We start from the raw sequence: 21,461 nt of genomic DNA on the forward strand, positions 1-21,461 counted from the left end.
TGAAACACTCACGATAAACTCTGCTCAGATAAAACACCAGAATAAATGAATTCATTCTCTTCTTTGACGAGAAAATATGTTTCAAATTAAAGCTGCGATCATTATTGGACTTTCTCTCTTTATTATTGTAATTATGTCAAAAGAATCGAGTGTTTGTCTAAATGTTCCTCTCAAAAGACTCGTCATCCAAATCCAATATTTCTGATTAATGTCACGATTTCGCTCAATCTTATTCCAACGAGCTCCGCCCACAGCTTTTCTGCGATCAACTTCAAATTTGGTAGCGTCGCACAGGACGAGATCAGGATCGGACGTTACCAAAAGCTTGACGACACGTCGAACAGTGTGGGCACTAGGGGGCGGTAAAGTTGCATTCTGAGAATTGTGATCTCACGGCAAAAAACGAAACAAAACTGTTATAATTTCACGACAGAAGTTCCGATCTGAACCAAACTTGCTAGCATTGATAACAATGGCACCTCGAAGACGTTTTTGTGAAAATATTTATATTTATTTGAACACTGCGCCCCCCTGTGGCAAGAGGAAATGTTATTCTCACAGATTATTGCACCTCAAATTTAGTGAAATCTTTGAAAATATAATGTAGATTTTCTTCACTATCATGACTTTGTGTGTTTGTGTGTGTGAGTGTGTGTGCGTGCGTGTGTGTGTGTGTTGAACGGGATTATATTCTGAGCAGGATTATATAATCTAAATTAATGAAGAGAACTAAAACTTTTAAATTTAAAACATTTTGTGACAATTGTGTTTCCACCAGACAGATAGAGGGCGCTGTTTTTACACACACACACAAAGAGGAGGCACAACCTGGAGATTTTTTGTGTCTTTAATCTGAGTTTACACACACTCTCACACACTCACACACATATGTTACACAAAGATGAATGACACTGGATGTGTGTTTGTGTTTACATATGGATGAGGCAACGCACACAAACACACACACACACACGCTGAAATACAGATCCAATAGACTACTGTATATCACAAGTCAACTCACTGAAACTATGCATTATAGATCAACACACACACACACACACACACACACACACACGTCACACACACACACACACACACATACACACACACACACACACACACACACTCAGATCTGAAATCCCCCTCCGTGTTAGTTCTGCTTGAGCGGTCGCTGCTGACACATGAATATTTCATTCTGTTGATGTTTAAATCCCATCATTTGTGATGTGACGTGTGTGTGTGTGTGTGTGTGTGTGTGTGTGTGTGTGTGTGTGTGTGTGTGTGTGTGTGTGTGTGTGTGTGTGTGTGTGTGTGTGTGTGTGTGTGTGTGTGTGTGTGTGTGTGTATTGTAGTACTTCTCTGTGATACTGCCTTTACTCTCTGACCGTGATGTCGTGATGAGACACAGAAAAACAGAGTTTCATCACTTTCTTCTTCAAAGTCTTTTTCCGTAAAGAAAAGTTTCTTTAAAAAAACTGATTTAATTAAAGATGGAGACGCAAAAAAAAGAAAAACTATTATAGAATCTCACATTCTGGTGGTAAATGTCTACAATATCTATATAAATATAACAATATATGTATATAAACCAGGAAACTGAAGTTTGTAAACCACTCACTCTCCCACACCAAAGTCACTCACTCTCACACACCAAAGTCACTCACTCTCACACACCAAAGTCACTCACTCTCCCACACCAAAGTCACTCACTCTCCCACACCAAAGTCACTCACTCTCCCACACCAAAGTCACTCACTCTCTCACACCAAAGTCACTCACTCTCCCTCACCAAAGTCACTCACTCTCTCACACCAAAGTCACTCACTCTCCCACACCAAAGTCACTCACTCTCACACACCAAAGTCACTCACTTTCTAACACCAAAGTCACTCACTCTCCCACACAAAGTCACTCACTCTCCCACACCAAAGTCGCTCACTCTCCCGCACCAAAGTCGCTCACTCTCCCGCACCAAAGTCGCTCACTCTCCCACACCAAAGTCGCTCACTCTCACACACCAAAGTCACTCACTCTGCCACACCAAAGTCACTCACTCTCACACACCAAAGTCACTCACTCTCCCACACCAAAGTCGCTCACTCTCCCACACCAAAGTCACTCACTCTGCCACACCAAAGTCACTCACTCTCACACACCAAAGTTACTCACTCTCTCACACCAAAGTCACTCACTCTCCCACACCAAAGTCACTCACTCTCTCACACCAAAGTCACTCACTCTCCCACACCAAAGTCACTCACTCTCCCACACCAAAGTCACTCACTCTCCCTCACCAAAGTCACTCACTCTCTCACACCAAAGTCACTCACTCTCCCACACCAAAGTCACTCACTCTCCCACACCAAAGTCACTCACTCTCCCACACCAAAGTCACTCACTCTCCCACACCAAAGTCACTCACTCTCTCACACCAAAGTCACTCACTCTCCCTCACACCAAAGTCACTCACTCTCCCACACCAAAGTCACTCACTCTCCCACACCAAAGTCACTCACTCTCCCACACCAAAGTCACTCACTCTCCCACACCAAAGTCACTCACTCTCCCACACCAAAGTCACTCGCTCTCCCACACCAAAGTCACTCACTCTCCCACACCAAAGTCCATAGAGTAAACCAGTGATTTTAACATCACAGCACACAGGAGTTCACAGGAGTTGTTGATCCACTGCTGCCTCCATCACTAACTTACAATGACTGATTTTAGTGAATTCAGCTTTTAAAATATTTACTTTAGACTTAACTCAGTGACACAAAGTGACCACACGAGGCAGCAGAGGACCAGCAGCTCCTGTGTCCCTGTGAGCTAAAATCACTGGTTTCCTCTGTTTATTCAAAGTCAATTTCTATTTCAGTTTCCTTTATTCCATCTTCACAGCGTCCGTCCAGGGAGTCGTGGCGACTGCTATTAAAAACAAACAATTAAAAAGCAAACATCAGTGTCGAGAAAACGACTGCTGCATTCTGGGAAAACCGCGAGCCGGAGTCTGTGGAGAGTTTGTTTTCGAGGTTTATTTTTAGTTAGTTTGGAGTTGAGTTTAATAACAAAGAGCCATAAACAGTCATTTATTGGCTCAATCTGATTAAAGTCAGACTAAGTTGATTTGAGAGAAAAGATCAGAACGAGAGCAGATGCATCACTACATCCATCAGACCAGTGCAGAGAAGTGATGATTTGATTTCAGGTGTTTACACCTGCCGCCGTCATTGGATTAAAACTGGAATAATCTCACAAATAAACAGATCTCACGCAGCATTTTCACTTTCTGATCAACAAAACACATCAATTATAGGTTTTTAATTTCATTAACGTGAAGAAAACGGTCGAATCAGTCAAAACATACACTGTAAAAAAATAATGCGTTACTTTTACTTACTGTGTAGAAGTTTTTAATAGCTTTAATTAACTTGTTTTTCTATACATTATGTATAAATTGAACATAATATATATTATTTATGTCACACTTTGTTTTATTGCTGTATTTATTTTTAAATAACTTAAAAAAAACATTAAAAATATGTTATTTAGTAACAACTACACAAATTAAGATCATTTAATATGTAGTGAGAATAATAAATATAATGATAAAAACATTTATTTGATTTAGTAACAAGAATCAAAAACACTTTCAAATAAGTGAATTCCAACTAAAGTAAACAAGTTTGCTTTATATAACTAACTTTATTTAAAATTATTTTTATCAGTTTAGGTTTTTTAAATATTGTCTAAATTAAGTGATCAAATCTTTTTTTACAGTGTATTTTATGGTTTATTTGTGTTTTATTTGAGAGTCAGATCCACATGTTTGTGTTATTTGTTGTCGTTATGAACTCTTAAATGTGAATATTTTCACGTTTCTGTCATTTTTCAGCGTCTTAAATGTGAATATTTTCACGTTTCTGTCATTTTTCAGCTTCTTAAATGTGAATATTTTCACGTTTCTGTCATTTTTCAGCTTCTTAAATGTGAATATTTTCACGTTTCTGTCATTTTTCAGCTTCTTAAATGTGAATATTATATATATATATAATTCTGACAGAGGAGCAGCAGTTAAATATAAAAACGTCTTTATTTCTTGTTGAAATAACCTTGATATTTGCTGCAGAATTCTCTCTCTGTTCACGTTGATCACTAAAGTCTCTGATCGTTTGTGTCCAGATTTAAACACGGATCATTCAGAACCTCACAATCACAAGTTTAATCCAGATTATCGTCTATTCCAGCTCCAATAATCCAGACTAGAGTTTGATAAATCATTTGCGACGCAGTGAAGAAATCTGATCAATATCCAATCACACACACACTAAAGGTCACGAATCACTCACACATTTGTATGTTTCTCCTCATGGAGCTCATGAGGGCGGGGGGAGGAGTCAGAGGGGGGGCGGGGTCATATGGGGAGGAGTCAGCAGGACTGATGTGATCCTCCTCAGACTTCATTCGTTAAATCAAAGCCTCGTTAACGTCTCTAAGTGATTATTGATTCAGTGATTTGTTGAAGAGTGATTTAAGAGTTTGTCGTTATCGACGACGCTGCCGGGGTTTTTTTCTTCTTCTTCTTCTCGTTGCCTGGTAACCAAAATAACAACAACGTCTCATTTAATCACCTCTTTATTTTTATGCAGGGCCGCTCCTAAACAGGGGGGGGGGGCTTTTCTCCAACACATGAAGTGTTTGACTGTTTATGTAAATTATATTAATTAGAGGATGGAATCAATATTTAAGTCGCAATATTTTCACAATATTTCAGTCACGATATTATCACGATATTTTGTCACAATATTTAAGTCATGATATCACGATATTTAAGTCACGATCTTATCACGTTATTTAAGTCATGATACGATATAACAATATTTACTGTAATTCACAATATAATCACGATATTTAAGTCATGAAATTTAAGTCATGATATTATCACGATATTTAAGTCACTATATTATCACTATTTAAGTTACGTTATCACAATATATAAGTCATTATATTTAAGTCACGATATAAACAATATTTAAGTCACAATATTATCACGATATTTAAGTCACAATATTATCACGATAAATCGCAATGTTTAAGTGGCAATATTTTCACGAAATTGAAGTCAAGATATCGTCACGACATTTAAGTCATGATGTGATATCAGGATATTTCAGTCACGATATTTCAGTACAAGAGCTCCAGAAAGAATGCAGTCCAGCAGGGGGCGATAATGAGCTTTTTAATGCTGTGAAACTTGATGTTTTTCACTAAAATCCTGGTGAGTTTTATTATTTTTAAACCTCTAACAAATCACGTTGATAAGCAGGTTTTTCATGACGTGGTTTTCTTTCTTCTTCATCTTCAGACGTTTAAAGAAATCGCTCCAGGCCTCGTTTTCATGAGCCACGTCTTTATTTCTTTATTTCCACCTGCTTTTCAAACGTCTTTATTTACCGTCCTTCTCCCCGCGGCCACTGACTGGCAGCCTTAAATAAAAGATTGAAGGAATCAGACTGGGATTAAAATGTAATATCAGACTATTAAAAGAGATTAGCGGTTGACATTTTGCCGTCTGAGCTGAAGTCTCTGGCATTCGTGATATTGATTTATTCCCCGGCTTCTTTTATCGGCTCACACTCGCGCAGACGTCCTTGGATCTGATACGCCGGCTCTTTATGAGGCGCCGTGTGTCACCGGGGGCCTTTTATGGCGCTAAGTAAGCGGCGACCGGCTGCCAAGACCTGATTGTTTAGGGAAGTGAAGTTTATTCATCCAGCAGCGGCAGCAGCAGCAGCTCCAGGGCAGAATGTGACGGGTTTGTGTTCGGTCAGGTGAACAAAAGCTGAATGTGTTCGTGAACGAGTCGCACGGAAAAAACAACGTCCGCGACAAAAAGCCTCTAATTAGCTCTAATTATGAGGACAACGTGCGCTCAGCTCAGCTATTTGTGCTCGTCCATTAATGCTAACAAGGTAGAGACGAGTCATTCTTTACTGTCATCATTTGAAGAGTTTTCATTTCTTTATAGTCTTATGAATAAAATACAGTTTATTTTTATGACTCAAATCTACTGGGTTTGTTTTTATTTAAACTAGTGCAGTGCCCGTAGGAAGTATATATTCCTATAGAGGGAGCTGAAGAAGATTTTTCAGTTATGATAATGTATGATAAACAACGTAAAGGCTAACATTGTTCAGGGCGATGTCGACTATTATGATGGTGAATTTCAAGTCATTCCGAGATACTTTTTGTTTTTTTGAAGAAACTCAGCTCACTGTCAAAGTGCATCAGGGCAAATGCATAATTTCCTGATATAAAAAAAATCATGAAAATGATTCCTTACGAGATATGCGAAGATTTTCAACAGATCCTTGTCCAGGGTGATGACGACTATTATGATGGTGAATTTCAAGTCATTCTGAGATACTTTTTGTTTTTTTGTAGAAACTCAGCTCACTGTCAAAGTGCATCAGGGCAAATGCATAATTTCCTGATTTTCAAAAATCATGAAAATGATTCCTTACGAGATATGCAAAGATTTTCAACTGATCCTTGTTCAGGGCGATGCCGACTATTATGATGGTGAATTTCAAGTTATTCCGAGATACTTTTAGTTTTTTTGAAGAAACTCAGCTCACTGTCAAAGTGTATCAGGGCAAATGGATCATTTCATGATTTTCAAAAATTCGTGAAAAATATTCCTTAAGAGATTTGCGAATATTTTCAACACATCCTTGTTCAGGGTGATGCTGACTATTATGATGGTGAATTTCAAGTTATTCCGAGATACTTTTTGTTTTGGAGAAGAAAGTCAGCTCACTGTCAAAGTGCATCAGGGAAAATGGATCATATCATGATTTTCAAAAATTCGTGAAAAATATTCCTTAAGAGATATGCGAATATTTTCAACAGATCCTTGTTCAGGGCGATGTCGACTATTATGATGGTGAATTTCAAGTAATTCCGAGATACTTTTTGTTTTTTTGAAGAAACTCAGCTCACTGTCAAAGTGTATCAGGGCAAATGGATAATTTCATGATTTTCAAAAATTTGTGAAAAATATTCCTTAAGAGATTTGCGAATATTTTCAACACATCCTTGTTCAGGGCGATGCCGACTATTATGATGGTGAATTTCAAGTCATTCCGAGATACTTTTTGTTTTTTTGAAGAAACTCAGCTCACTGTCAAAGTGCATCAGGACAAATGGATCATTTCATGATTTTCAAAAATTCGTGAAAAATATTCCTTAAGAGATTTGCAAATATTTTCAACACATTCTTGTTCAGGGTGATGCCGACTATTATGATGGTGAATTTTATGTCATTCTGAGATACTTTTTGTTTCTTTGAAGAAAGTCAGTTCACTGTCAAAGTGCATCAGGGCAAATGGATCATTTCATGATTTTCAAAAATTCATGAAAATTATTCCTTAAGAGATTTGCAAATATTTTCAACACATCCTTGTTCAGGGTGATGCTGACTATTATGACGGTAAACTTCTAGTCATTCCGAGATACTTTTTGTTTTTTTGAAGAAACTCAGCTCACTGTCAAAGTGCATCAGGGCAAATGGATCATTTCATGATTTAAAAAAAATCATGAAAATTATTCCTTAAGAGATTTGCAAATATTTTCAACACATCCTTGTTCAGGGTGATGCTGACTATTATGACGGTGAATTTCAAGTAATTCCGAGATACTTTTTGTTTTTTTGAAGAAACTCAGCTCACTGTCAAAGTGTATCAGGGCAAATGGATAATTTCATGATTTTCAAAAATTCGTGAAAAATATTCCTTAAGAGATTTGCGAATATTTTCAACACATCCTTGTTCAGGGCGATGCCGACTATTATGATGGTGAATTTCAAGTCATTCCGAGATACTTTTTGTTTTTTTGAAGAAACTCAGCTCACTGTCAAAGTGTATCAGGGCAAATGGATAATTTCCTGATTTTCAAAAATTCATGAAAATGATTCCTTACGAGATATGTGAATATTTTCAACAGATCCTTGTTAAGGGTGATGCCGACTATTATGATGGTGAATTTCAAGTCATTCTGAGATACTTTTTGTTTTTTTGAAGAAAGTCAGCTCACTGTCAAAGTGCATCAGGGTAAATGGATCATTTCATGATTTTCAAAAATTCGTGAAAAATATTCCTTAAGAGATTTGCAAATATTTTCAACACATTCTTGTTCAGGGTGATGCCGACTATTATGATGGTGAATTTTATGTCATTCTGAGATACTTTTTGTTTCTTTGAAGAAAGTCAGTTCACTGTCAAAGTGCATCAGGGCAAATGGATCATTTCATGATTTTCAAAAATTCATGAAAATTATTCCTTAAGAGATTTGCAAATATTTTCAACACATCCTTGTTCAGGGTGATGTCGACTATTATGATGGTGAATTTCAAGTCATTCCGAGATACTTTTTGTTTTTTTGAAGAAACTCAGCTCACTGTCAAAGTGCATCAGGGTAAATGGATCATTTCATGATTTTCAAAAATTCGTGAAAATTATTCCTTAAGAGATTTGCAAATATTTTCAACAGATCCTTGTTCAGGGCGATGCCGACTATTATGATGGTGAATTTCAAGTCATTCCGAGATACTTTTTGTTTTTTTGAAGAAACTCAGCTCACTGTCAAAGTGCATTAGGGCTAATGGATCATTTCATGATTTTCAAAAATTCGTGAAAAATATTCCTTAAGAGATTTGCGAATATTTTCAACAGATCCTTGTTCAGGGCGATGCCGACTATTATGATGGTGAATTTCAAGTCATTCCGAGATACTTTTTGTTTTTTGAAGAAAATCAGTTTACTGTCAAAGTGCATCAGGGCAAATGGATAATTTCATGATTTTCAAAAATTCGTGAAAAATATTCCTTAAGAGATTTGCGAATATTTTCAACACATCCTTGTTCAGGGCGATGCCGACTATTATGATGGTGAATTTCAAGTCATTCCGAGATACTTTTTGTTTTTTTGAAGAAACTCAGCTCACTGTCAAAGTGCATCAGGGCAAATGTCAGACACAATGTTTACAACACAGATTTTATTTGTCTCAACAATCGAACACAAATCCAACTTTTCTTATTTAAAAATGACGGTTTGTTGTTACTTAACGTCTCATTTTCATCATTTTGGCAGAAAATCACAATCTCACTTCACTGTAAAACCTGGAGATCTTAAAGAACAATGAGTGAAATCATTGAAATGAAATATAATTATAATTATTAATAATAATTATATAATTCAAACTGTTGATTAATATTTTCCTCATCTCCACTTCACACACACACACACACACACACACACTCAGTGACAGGTCGAGGGGGCGGGGTCAGTAAAGCATGTCGTGTGTCTCCATGGCGCTGCCTCATTTGCATGTGTGAGGAGGTTTGGACTAATGGAGCTGATCTGTTCTGCTGTTATTAATGAAGTGTGTGTGTGTGTGTGTGTGTGTGTGTGTGTGTGTGTGTGTGTGTGTGTGTGTGTGTGTGTGTGTGTGTGTGTGTGTGTGTGTGTGTGTGTGTGTGTGTGTGTGTGTGTGTGTGTGTGTGTGTGTTCTTAAACATCCATCTCTCTGAGGACTAAATAGCTGATAAACCATAATGATTGAGGACATTTTGTCAAAATCCTCGCCCTTAACGTCCGACACAAGAATCAAAGGCTGCATTTGTTTATTTATTTATTTTTAAACATAATACTGTAAAACTTTACTGTTATTTACTATTTACGTTATGTTTTTCCAAGAAAACGACAAAAAAAACTGAGCGTCGCTCTCAGAAGCTACGAGATGCGTTCAAGGACCTTTGTCTATGTTCATTACTTCTTCAGATACAAACATGCAGTCCGCTAATCAAATGGCTGCTGCTACTGCCCCCTTCTGGTAATAGCTGCATTGCTATATCATCGCAACACACACACAACACACACACACACACACATTATCACACATGGAGATGAGATCGTGATGATGGAGAAAAAAAGTGGTGAATTCTGAGGCGTGTGAAAGTGAAGTGTTTGAATGTATTTATCGAGGTGTGTGTGTGTGTGTGTGTGTGTGTGTGTGTGTGTGTGTGTGTGTGTGTGTGTGTGTGTGTGTGTGTGTGTGTGTGTGTGTGTGTGTGTGTGTGTGTGTGTGTGTGTGTGTGTGTGTGTGTGTGTGTGTGTTGATTGGTGGGGGATTGTGGGTAGAGCTTGTGAAAAGGGTTAAAGAATGAAGTGTTAGAATGGAGAGAGAGAGAGAGAGAGAGAGAGAGTGAGTGACACAGATGGGACGACAAAAAGAGAAGGAACATTTATTCTGTTAATAAGATCAGGAAAATTCTACAGTATTTCCTTGTCATTGTGGATTTAGAACGTTGTTACGTAATCTGTATCACGGTGAACGTCACTCACTCTTTCTCACTCAAGTGACGATATTTTCACGATATTTAAAATCACAATATTTAAATCACAATATTTAAGTCACGATAATATCACGATATCTAAGTCACGATAATATCACGATATCTAAGTCACGATATTATCACGATATTTTAGTCACGATATTATCACGATATTTAAGTCACAACATTATCACGATATTTAAGTCATGATATCACGATATTTAAGTCACAATATTATCACGATATTTAAGTCAAGATAATATCACGATATTTAAGTCACGATATTATCACGATATTTTAGTCACAATATTATCACGATATTTAAGTCATGATATCACGATATTTAAGTCACAATATTATCACAATATTTAAGTCACGATAATATCACGATATTTAAGTCGATATTATCACAATATTTAAGTCACGATAATATCACGATAAAATCACGATAATATCACGATATTTAAGTCACGATATAATCACGATATATCACGATATTTAAGTCACGATATTTAAGTCACGATATTATCACGATATTTGAAACTCACTCTTACGTTAAAAGATGTAAATCCTTAAAAAAATCTATGTTTTCTTTTCTATGAAGTTGGAAAAGTCAGTAAAAATCGGCGTCGTGTCGTCATGAAAAGCAGCTTTTTTTTCACACAGCAGTGTGTGTGTGTGTGTGTGTGTGTGTGTGTGCGTGCGTGCGTGCGTGCGTGCGTGCGTGCGTGCGTGCGTGCGTGCGTGCGCGCGCGCGCGCGCGCGCGCGTGTGTGTGTCAGACCGTGTCCAGAAACTCCTCTGGTCGTCTCCAGGTTTTACCACCTGCTCTGCCTCCTCCTCCTCCTCCTCCTCCTCCTCCTCCTCCTCCTCCTCCTCTTCCTCCTCCTCAGCGTCCGTCGACTCCCTCGTGTTTTCAGCTTCGTTTTCCGTCTCTGTCATTTTTCCCGTCGTCGCCGCAGCAGCAGCAGCGGCGGTGGCGACGGCGGCGTTGGCGTTAGCGTTGGCAGCGACGCGAGGCCTCGGCAGGAGTCTGTGCTCCGGGTTCACGGACGACGCCAAAAAGCTGTCGGCCGTGAAACCAGGAGTGTGAAGTCTGGCCTTCGTCCACCTGGACGCTGATCAGCCATCTGCTTCCATATCAGTGATCAACTCTGGCCCAGAGTGTGTCAGCGTGTGTGTGTGCGTGCACGTGCATGTGTGTGTGTGTGTGTGCACGTGCACAGTCCAACCGGGAACAATTGACTGTGCAGGAATCAAAGTGACAAACATCACGAGCTGCTTTGTAAAGTGAAGAGAAAGAATTTCACTTCAGCGTTAAAAGGGTTGAAATATCGTCCAAGGACAAATCTGTGGCTCGTTACAGCAGCAGATTTAAAAAAAACATGATGACATTTCCTCGCTGTCGTCGACTTTGAGCTAACGGGATTTTGAAAATAAAAACACATTGTATTTAAAAAACAACAACAAAAATCGACACACTGGACAAACAGATTGTTCGTTGAATGCATCTCGTAGCTCAACACGAGCACGTTTCCACAAAAGCTGTAAATAATAATAACGACTTTCGTCATCAATGTATTATTTTCTCAATACTTCCATTTTAGTTTTATTTGCTTTTTCAAACAAACGTCCTCAAACGATGCAACGAGATTAAGATTAAGATTAAGACGGTGAGGAAAAACTGTGAGTCGTCGGCGTCACGTCGAACATTCAAGGAGCTAAAAATCACGTCTTTGTTTTGTTGTGTGGTCTAAGGCAGCGAAGAATTATGGTTTATTACTTATATGTTAATTACTTATGAACAATAAAACTGTTTCTGTTTCTGGAAACAATTTAATTCAATTGAGATTAAAATCTGTTAAATGTCAGGAAAATCGCGAAAAAATGTTCAAGAAGATTAAAAATGACTACAGGAAAATATATATAGTATATATGTATATATATATACATATATACTGTATATATATATACAGTATATATATACATATATATACATATATATATATATATATATATATGTATATATATAGAGAGAGAGTTCTTATTTTTCATCCCAATGTGAAGCTTCAGAGTATAATAATAACCTCATATTCTCATTTTCTGAAGGTTAGTTTTTATTAAGACGTACGTAACAATTATTTGTGTTTTTTTTCTTCTTCTTTTCATTCGTCGTTTTTCATAATCATCATCATCATCATCATCATCATCCTCTTCATCATCATCTGTTTCTTTCTCTTATTCAAACGACTTTAACGAGGATTTACGAGCGTTTTTACAGCAGCTTCTGTTTCATTTAAAGTGCGGTTCATGTTTTAATGTCAGCGTCTATAATGTGACTTAATAAGTCGTAAAGAGAGTGTGTGTAAGTGTGTGTGTGTCTGTGTGTAAGTGTGTGTGAAGTGGAGTTATTATGTCATTTTGTGTGTGTGTGTGTGTTTGATGTTCCATTTACCCTCTTTCATAATTCATGTCATCGGGAAAATGGACTAAAGCAGAGGTGGAGATCAGGTGTGTGTGTGTGTGTGTGTGTGTGTGTGTGTGTGCACGTGCACGTGCGCTCTGTGGTCATAGATGAAACAGACAAGTGTGTGTCTGTGGTGTGTGTGTGTGTGTGTGTGTCTTTGAAATGCAAAGCCGTGATTGGCCGCAGTGTTGAGGAGGAGTTTTTTCTCATTGTTTCATCATAACACACACACACACACACACGCACACACACACACACACACACAGGTTATTAACGAAGGCATTCTGAATTCATTATTATTTTATTTACCTCTGTGACATAAAACCTGGACTAATTTGGTTCAGCTCTGAGCTCTGGAGGGTGTGTGTGTGTGTGTGTGTGTGTGTGTGTGTGTGTGTCTTTGTGTGTCTTTGTGTGTCTTACACACACTCACACACACACACATGGCGCCTGGGGACCAATTTATTTACATGCAGTGGAAGAGAAACTGAGGAAAGGGATAAAACAAAATGGGAAGCAGAGAGAAAAGAGGAAACAGCAGGGAATTATGGGTAGAAACTCATCGGAAGGAACGAGTTTCTCTTCTGGTCCCCAGGACGCACCAATTTACGATTTAGATGACTGTGTGTGTGTGTGTGTGTGTGTGTGTGTGTGTGTGTGTGTGTGTGTGTGTGTGTGTGTGTGTGTGTGTGTGTGTGTGTGTGTGTGTGTGTGTGTGTGTGTGTGTGTGTGTGTGTGTGTGTGTGTGTGTGTGTGTGTGTGTGTGTGTGTCATTATCATATTTCCAAACAAAACACATCCTGACACTCTGCAGCAGAAGTGAGTCACAAGAACCCGTTTGGTCGTCGAGACTCAAACATATTCGCTGCGTCGCGATGTTGTTATCGTTGATATCGTGAACCGCGCGTCGTTTCGTTAGCGATGCTAGCTCCCCCCCCCACACGTACTGTACGTACGTGATCTGAACGTTGTTTTTTCCTTCTCTTGCGTGTCGGCGTCAGAGTTTCTCGCTGGTCGTACGCGGTTAGCGCCCCCTGGTGTGCGTGGAAATTGACGACGAGCGGACGCCGCGTTTGTCGCCCGTCTACGAACTACGTCGTTGCCGTGACAACAAAGGTTCAGAGCGTCGGTGTTCGAGGAGATAGAACAAGCGACCGATAAAGTTGTTTAGTTTGTACTCTAGTGCCCCCTAGTGGCACCACAGTTTTAAGCTGATTTTATGACAGTGGACAAAAATTTTAAGTTTCTTATTTTTTAGTTTTTGTATAAAAAAATGATTACGTAAAAGATTTACGTAAAACGTCTAAACGTCGTCTGTGAACAGCGTGACATTATCAGCGAACACAAACATCCTGAGGTTTTTTCAGCTGATTTTCTTTCATCTGTATTTTCTCAAATATCTAATTTCACTCGTCTTTCACTCAGAACTCGTTCCTTAGTTTAATAACAATGAAAAGTTCATTTTGTGACAGAAAACCTGGACTTTAATGAATGTTTTGCTTCACATTTTGTGACATTTTTACTCTGTTGTTTGTCATTTTCTGTCCAGAACAAAGGTTTAAAACTTTGTTTTCACTCCTGAGGAGAAACACGATGTTGAATTCTGTGACATTTATCACCATAATTATTGTTTGTGTCACATCAGCCACTTCTCTGCTTTAATAATAACACACTTCTCTTTTTCTGCTCACGTTACAGGCAGGACGCCAGCGACCTCTCTGGACCCATTCAGAGGTAAAGTCTGCGTCTTTTTATTATCTTTGTCTCTCTGGACTTCAGCGTTTGTCCAAGTTTTGCCGTTTGTCCAAAGTTTGGCGTTTGTCCAAAGTTCAGCGTTTGTCCAGACTTCAGCGTTTGTCCAAGGTTCAGCGTTCGTCCAAGTTTTGGCTTTTGTCCAAGTTTTGGCTTTTGTCCAAGGCTTCGGCGTTTGTCCAGACTTCGGCGTTAGTCCAGACTTCAGCGTTTGTCCAAGTTTTGGCTTTTGTCCAAGGCTTCGGCGTTTGTCCAAGGTTCAGCGTTCGTCCAAGTTTTGGCTTTTGTCCAAGTTTTGGCTTTTGTCCAAGGCTTCGGCGTTTGTCCAGACTTCGGCGTTTGTCCAAGTTTTGGCGTTTGTCCAAGTTTTGGCGTTTGTCCAGACTTCGGCGTTTGTCCAAGTTTTGGCGTTTGTCCAGACTTCAGCGTTCGTCCAAGTTTTGGCGTTTGTACAAGGTTCGGCGTTTGTCCAAGTTTTGGCTTTTGTCCAGACTTCAGCGTTTGTCCAAGTTTTGGCGTTTGTCCAGACTTCAGCGTTCGTCCAAGTTTTGGCGTTTGTACAAGGTTCGGCGTTTGTCCAAGTTTTGGCTTTTGTCCAGACTTCAGCGTTTGTCCAGACTTCAGCGTTTGTCCAAGGTTGGGCGTTTGTCCAGACTTTGTCGTTTGTCCAAGGTTCGGCGTTTGTCCAAATTTTGCCGTTTGTCCAAGGTTCGGCGTTTGTCCAGTTTGTCCAGACTTCAGCGTCTCTGGGCTTCAGGCCAGACTGACTGTTGTTGGACGGGATAACTCAGACGGACACAGATGAGACGAGTTGCCGCCGCGTAAAGAGACGAGAGAGGAATAAAGGCAGAGTGTGAAAGGGGAAATTGGAAAAGGCGAAATGTGACGCGGCTCAGATCAGGAGAGAAGGTCATTAAAGCCGAGCCTTCGGCGACAGAGCGGCAGATCAAGCTGAGGAGAGAAGACGCTTTAAATAAGCTCTTAAAATAGCACCAGCCGTTCGTCATCTGAGGACGAGTTAACAGGAAAAGGACGAATCTCCCGTCCTGGAAATCATCCATTTCAACCAGAGCGACACGAGAAAGACGTCGTACGATGATCAGAATGAAAACGATGATTTATGACGTAAATGACCTAAATGATTGGAGATGGTTTTTAAAGCTTGTTTTTGTCTCATGATGATGATGATGATGATGATGTGAGTTTTTATTGGAACGTTAGCGTCAGTTTTCAGACGTTTAACATGGTACTGTGAGTGTAAATGAGTGAGTGTGCTAATGCTAGCCACCGCAAGTCATGCTTTTTATGTGTGTGTGTTGTTCATAACATGTTTTATTTGAATTGTGGTCGCTGGATTATTTGCGTTATAAACCGAATAACCCCCATTGACTGATGCTAAGCTAACTCCATTCCTACTAAGATGTTTGAATCACACGGATACACGTGTTTTCAGAATTTACCACAAAAAACCCTGATATGAAGACATAGTCGTGTGAAAGAGCTAGCAACAGCAAGCTACATGCTAACTTCTGGCTATCGTCTCTGATTGAAGCTGATTTTTACAATTTTTTTCTCCTTTTACTCAAGTGACAGGTCCATGGGCTAATGCTAAACTAATTATAGTTTAAGTTAGCAGAGTACTCTGCTACATGCTAACTTGCTAACTTCTGGCTATAATCTCTGACGAAAAGCTGATTTTTTTGGAATTTGTTCTGCTGTACTCAAGTGACAAGTGCCTTAGCTAATGCCAAGCTAGCCATATGTTAAGTTAGCAGGGTACTATGCTACATGCTAACTGGCTAACATCTGGCTATCATCTCTGACAAAAGCTGATTTTTAGAATTTGTTCTCCTTTACACAAGTGACAAGTCCCTGGGCTAATGTTAAGCTTACTATAGTTTTAAGTTAGCAGGCTACATGCCAGTTTAGCCAGTTAGGCTAACATCTGGCTATCATCTCCATCTCCAGCAAACTCGTAAAGTTTTTTTATTTATTTTAACATTCTTTACTCGACTCGTCTCGTTCACCAGATTATTTTGTGTTTACTCCGAGTCACATGACAACTCTCCAGGCTAATGCTAAGCTAACCACGTTCAGAACTTTCTCTGTGTAAAATGTTTGTTTGCCGTAAAGAAGCCGTTTCCTGCTTCTTCTTTTTTTTTTAAACGACACCAAAACAAAGTGATGGAGGTTTGAGAAGCTTCTGCAATGTTTTATTCTCCTTCGACACAGTTTCTAAATCTCGTCGTCAGTTTTTGATTCTGTGGTGAAATGAAGTGAATCTAATGGATCTGAGGAACGTCAGGAATACATTTAAGAATCTTTGTCTCAAAAACACTCGGCGTTAATGAAAAGAAGAATATGCGTTTTTAACGTGACGGATCACACGCGTGTTTTTTAAACCTCTGCTGAGTTTATATTTAATCTCCAAAGAAATCCAGGAAAACACGATTTATATGAACCAGTGAGGGGTTTTTAACCAACACAGTGAGGACATTTTTACAAAGTGAGGACATTTTGGCCGGTCCTCACTTTGTCCTCATTCAAATCACTTCCTTAGGTTGTAAACATGCTATACTCTGATATTAGGTCTTTAATTTGGTGCACAAACCAAAGTTTTCCAGCCCTGGTGATCTGAGGCTCCACCTGCAGACATGTTATGGTACTGCACCCAGTAGTTCTTTATGGATGTCGTTCATGAAGTAGATATTTGTAATTGTGTTGATTTATAAAGTGGAAATGCTGGTCCTCAGTGTGTGTGTGTGTGTGTGTGTGTGTGTGTGTGTGTGTGTGTGTGTGTGTGTGTGTGTGTGTGTGTGTGTGTGTGTGTGTGTGTGTGTGTGAGACGTTAAAGAGTTTGCTTTTGTTTTTCTCTGTGATTGGGAAAAAAAAAAAAAAAACTAGGCGAGGCTGAGACACACACACACACACGTGCACACACACACACACAGCAGAATCATTTCAGAATGTGTGTGTGTTTACTTTCCTTCGTGTCTTCACTGTCGCTGCCACCATCACTGCCGCAGATCCCCCACAATCCCCTGCACACGCCCACACACACGCACACACACACACACACACACACACACACACACTGGTGTATAATGTGATCCTGGTTGCTCTCCTCCTCTAATGAAGCTCTCTGGCGGTTTGACTGACAACCAGCTCGTTATTTAAGGAAGAAGAAGAAGAGGAGGATGAGGATGAGGATGAGGAAGAGGAGGAAAAGTGGAAACAAGGGAGCTGAACAAGAGGACAGGGTTAGGAATTATGGATTAGGGAAGAACATGAATATTTGACGAGTGGATTATTCGACAGATTAGAAGTCGTTCATCACTTCAGGAGAGAATTAAGTCGGTTCATTATTAACAGACTGAGGATTCAGGCTCTGTATCCTCGTCCAGATACAGGAAGTGGGAGGAGTCAGTGCAGGCTTTCATTCATTCATTCATTCACTCATTCATTCATTCATTCATTCATTCATTCACTCATTCACTCATTCATTCTCTACAGTAACTTTAACTCCGCCTCATAAACCTCAGAGTACACCAGCGACCGTCGACCTGAGCTCGACTCGAATGTTTCATGTGCTGAAGTCGCGTACGCTAACGTTACGCTAACGTTACGCTAACGTCACAAATAGTGGTTTATTATCACTTCATTACCCACAATCCTGTTCTGTGTGAAAGAGCAACAAAAGGCTACGTGCTAACTGGCTATCATCTCTGACTAAAGCTGATTTTTTTTTTTTTTTATTCTCCTTTTCCTCAAGTGACAAGTCCATAGGCTAATGCTAAGCTAACTATATGTTTTAAGGTAGCAGGCTACACGCTAACTTCGGGCCATCGTCGCTGATTAAAGTTTATTTTTATTTTTTTATTCTCCTTTTACTCAAGTGACAAGTCCGTGGGCTAATGCTAAGCTAACTATATGTTTTAAGTTAGCAGGCTACACGCTAACTTCGGGCTATCGTCGCTGATTAAAGCAGATTTTTTTTTAATTTTTTCTCCTTTTACTCAAGTGACGGGTCCATGGGCTAATGCTAAGCTAACTATATTGTTTAAGGCTACATGTCAGTTTAGCAAGTTAGGAATTATGGCTTAGGGAAGGACATGAATATTCGACGATTGGATTATTTGACAGATTACAATCCTGTTCTGTTCTCATGCTAAAACACAGTTAAGTAAAGAAACAGGAAACACACGCTCTTTTCTGCATTTTCAGCAACTTTTCCGATGAATAAATCTTTATTGACCTGATCGTTACGGTCGCATTAATCATAGCTTAGCATCAGCTATTCTTTAACGGCGTTATCAACGCGTGAGTGTGGAGGAGGAGGAGGGAAAACACGGAGGCGGAGTTTTTAAAAGTGAAGACAACGAACAATTAAGAGAAAAGAGGAGGAGACGGAAGTGTGTGTGCGTGTGCGTGTGTGTGTGTGTGTGTGTGTGTGTGTGTGTGTGTGTGTGTGTGTGTGTGTGTGTGTGTGTGTGTGTGTGTGTGTGTGTGTGTGTGTGTGTGTAATTGCAGGTCTTTATGCTGATAACGTTCTTTGAAGTCACACAGCCGATAATTAGCGAGCGAGCTAGCGCGGCGCGGCGCGGACGCCTTTCAGCGTCGGTCATTATGAGACGCGAGACCCTGCTATTGGCTCTGACGTGACCTCCTGAGACAGGAAGCACACACACACACACACACACGTGAACACACACACACACACATGCACACACACACACAAAAGAAAAACTATTTTTTTAAGAAAATGGGCGTCAACGATCTTTGTTTTGTGTCTGAATAACATGGGAACACAAGTGTAACACACACACACACACACACACACATAATTACAGCGATCCTCACAATGTGGCGTCCCGCTACGCTGCGTCCGTTATTGCCTCCGCGGTCGCCACATGACAACAGCGCTCTCTCTCTCTCTCTCTCTCTCTCTCTCTCTCTCTCTCTCTCTCACCACGGCGGCTCCTCTGGCCCCGCCCCCCTGCCCCCCCCCCCCCCTCCCTCACCAGTGTTTCCATCTGAAACATCTGAATATTCATGAGGCAGGAAGTGGCTGAGTTCTCTCTCTGGATGATGCTGCAGGTGTTTGACTATGACACTGATTTATTTCTTTGTCTCCGGGAAAAAAATCGTCGCAGACCTCACTCTCCCACACCAAAGTCCACAGAGAAAACCAGTGATTTTAGCTCACAGGGACACAGGAGCTGCTGGTCCTCTGCTGCCTCGTGTGGTCACTTTGTGTCACTGAGTTAAGTCTAAAGTAAATATTTTAAAATCAGTCATTGTAAGTTAGTGATGGAGGCAGCAGTGACTTCGGTGTGGGAGAGTGAGTGACTTTGGTGTGGGAGAGTGAGTGACTTTGGTGTGGGAGAGTGAGTGACTTTGGTGTGGCAGAGTGAGTGAAAGTGAGCGACTTTGGTGTGGGAGAGTGAGTGACTTTGGTGTGGGAGAGTGAGTGACTTTGGTGTGAGAGAGTGAGTGACTGATGTGGGAGAGTGAGTGAGTGACTGACTTTGGTGTGGGAGAGTGAGTGACTTTGGTGTGAGAGAGTGAGTGACTTTGGTGTGGGAGAGTGAATGACTTTGGTGTGTGAGAGTGAGTGACTTTGGTGTGGGAGAGTGAGTGACTTTGGTGTGGGAGAGTGAGTGACTTTGGTGTGGGAGAGTGAGTGACTTTGGTGTGAGAGAGAGTGAGTGACTTTGGTGTGGGAGAGTGAGTGACTTGGTGTGGGAGAGTGAGTGACTTTGGTGTGGGAGAGTGAGTGGTTAAGAAACTTCAACTTTAAGCTAAAATGTATCTATGGTGTCCCTCAAGGCTCAACCTTAGGCCCCAAGCTCTGTTCCCTTTGTATACGTTTACGTCTTAATCAAAGGTTTTGGACTAGCAACCTTTGAAGTGAAGGGACGTGTATATGCTGCTGCTTAGTAGAGCAGCCAGTAGGAGGCGCTGTGCTGCCCTGTGATTGGTCAGAAGTGTCTGTAAACAGTCTTGTTCTCTCTCAGGTGACTTGAAGTGAAAACGTTGGCTTCCCAAGCTTTAAAGGGTCAGTTCTGGAGTTAGAGGTTTGTGTGAGTGTTGTTGAGTGTTTGACTGTTTTTGTGTTGTTTTTGTGTTAATTTTGTGTTGTTGTCGTCATCCATTTTTCATGATAACCCATGAATTGTGAAGGACGTCTAATGTTCCCAGAGCTGGACGGACGTTTGTCCTCGCAATCTGTCTCTGGAGGTTTTACTTAAACACACACACACACACACATACACATACACACACACACACACACACACACTCGGTGGCAGGTGAACATACAGTCGCTCGGGAGGAGCTTAATTCGTGTGTGATTCAGATCATTGACCTGGAACACATTGGGTTAGTGAGAGAATAAAAACTATTACACACACACACACACACACACACACACACACACACAGGTTTGTTCATAAATATATAATAATAACCGTTTACATTCATTTAATATTCATTGGCCGTTTTTATATATTTATATTTAGTTTATACTGTGCTTTTATAGTGTTTTATTATTATTATTATTATCATATGTTTGTATACGACTTTATTATTATTATATTATAGTAATATTTCTCTCACACATTTATATTATTATTATTATTATTATTATTATTATTATTGTTTGTTTTGGGCAGTGACCACAGGTTACCGCGGCGACAGCGACCACATTGTGACCTCGCTGTTGTGTTGACGTGCGACAGCCTGTGAAGTGATGCACGGACACTTTTCAATCACACACTTTGTCACGTTTGTGACACACACACACACACACACACACACACACACACACACACACACACGCTTTGTCTGTTTT

The 21,461-nt window shown here is 40.0% G+C and overlaps 1 protein-coding gene across 2 annotated transcripts in view; it reads left to right on the forward strand.

The window, feature by feature from the left end:
• Window positions 1–21,461, forward strand: part of celf2 (cugbp, Elav-like family member 2) — a gene marked incomplete at its 5' end in the record, with an annotated part of 157,555 nt that overhangs the window by 26,882 nt on the left and 109,212 nt on the right. For both annotated transcript variants that reach the window (XM_083902154.1, XM_083902155.1), the window contains one exon: window positions 14,555–14,590. In XM_083902154.1, the coding sequence (XP_083758280.1) occupies window positions 14,555–14,590 (36 nt within the window). The remainder of the gene's footprint in view (window positions 1–14,554; window positions 14,591–21,461) is intronic.

The sequence above is a fragment of the Microchirus variegatus genome, assembly GCF_963457635.1.
Source record: "Microchirus variegatus genome assembly, chromosome: 16".
NCBI lineage: Eukaryota > Metazoa > Chordata > Actinopteri > Pleuronectiformes > Soleidae > Microchirus > Microchirus variegatus.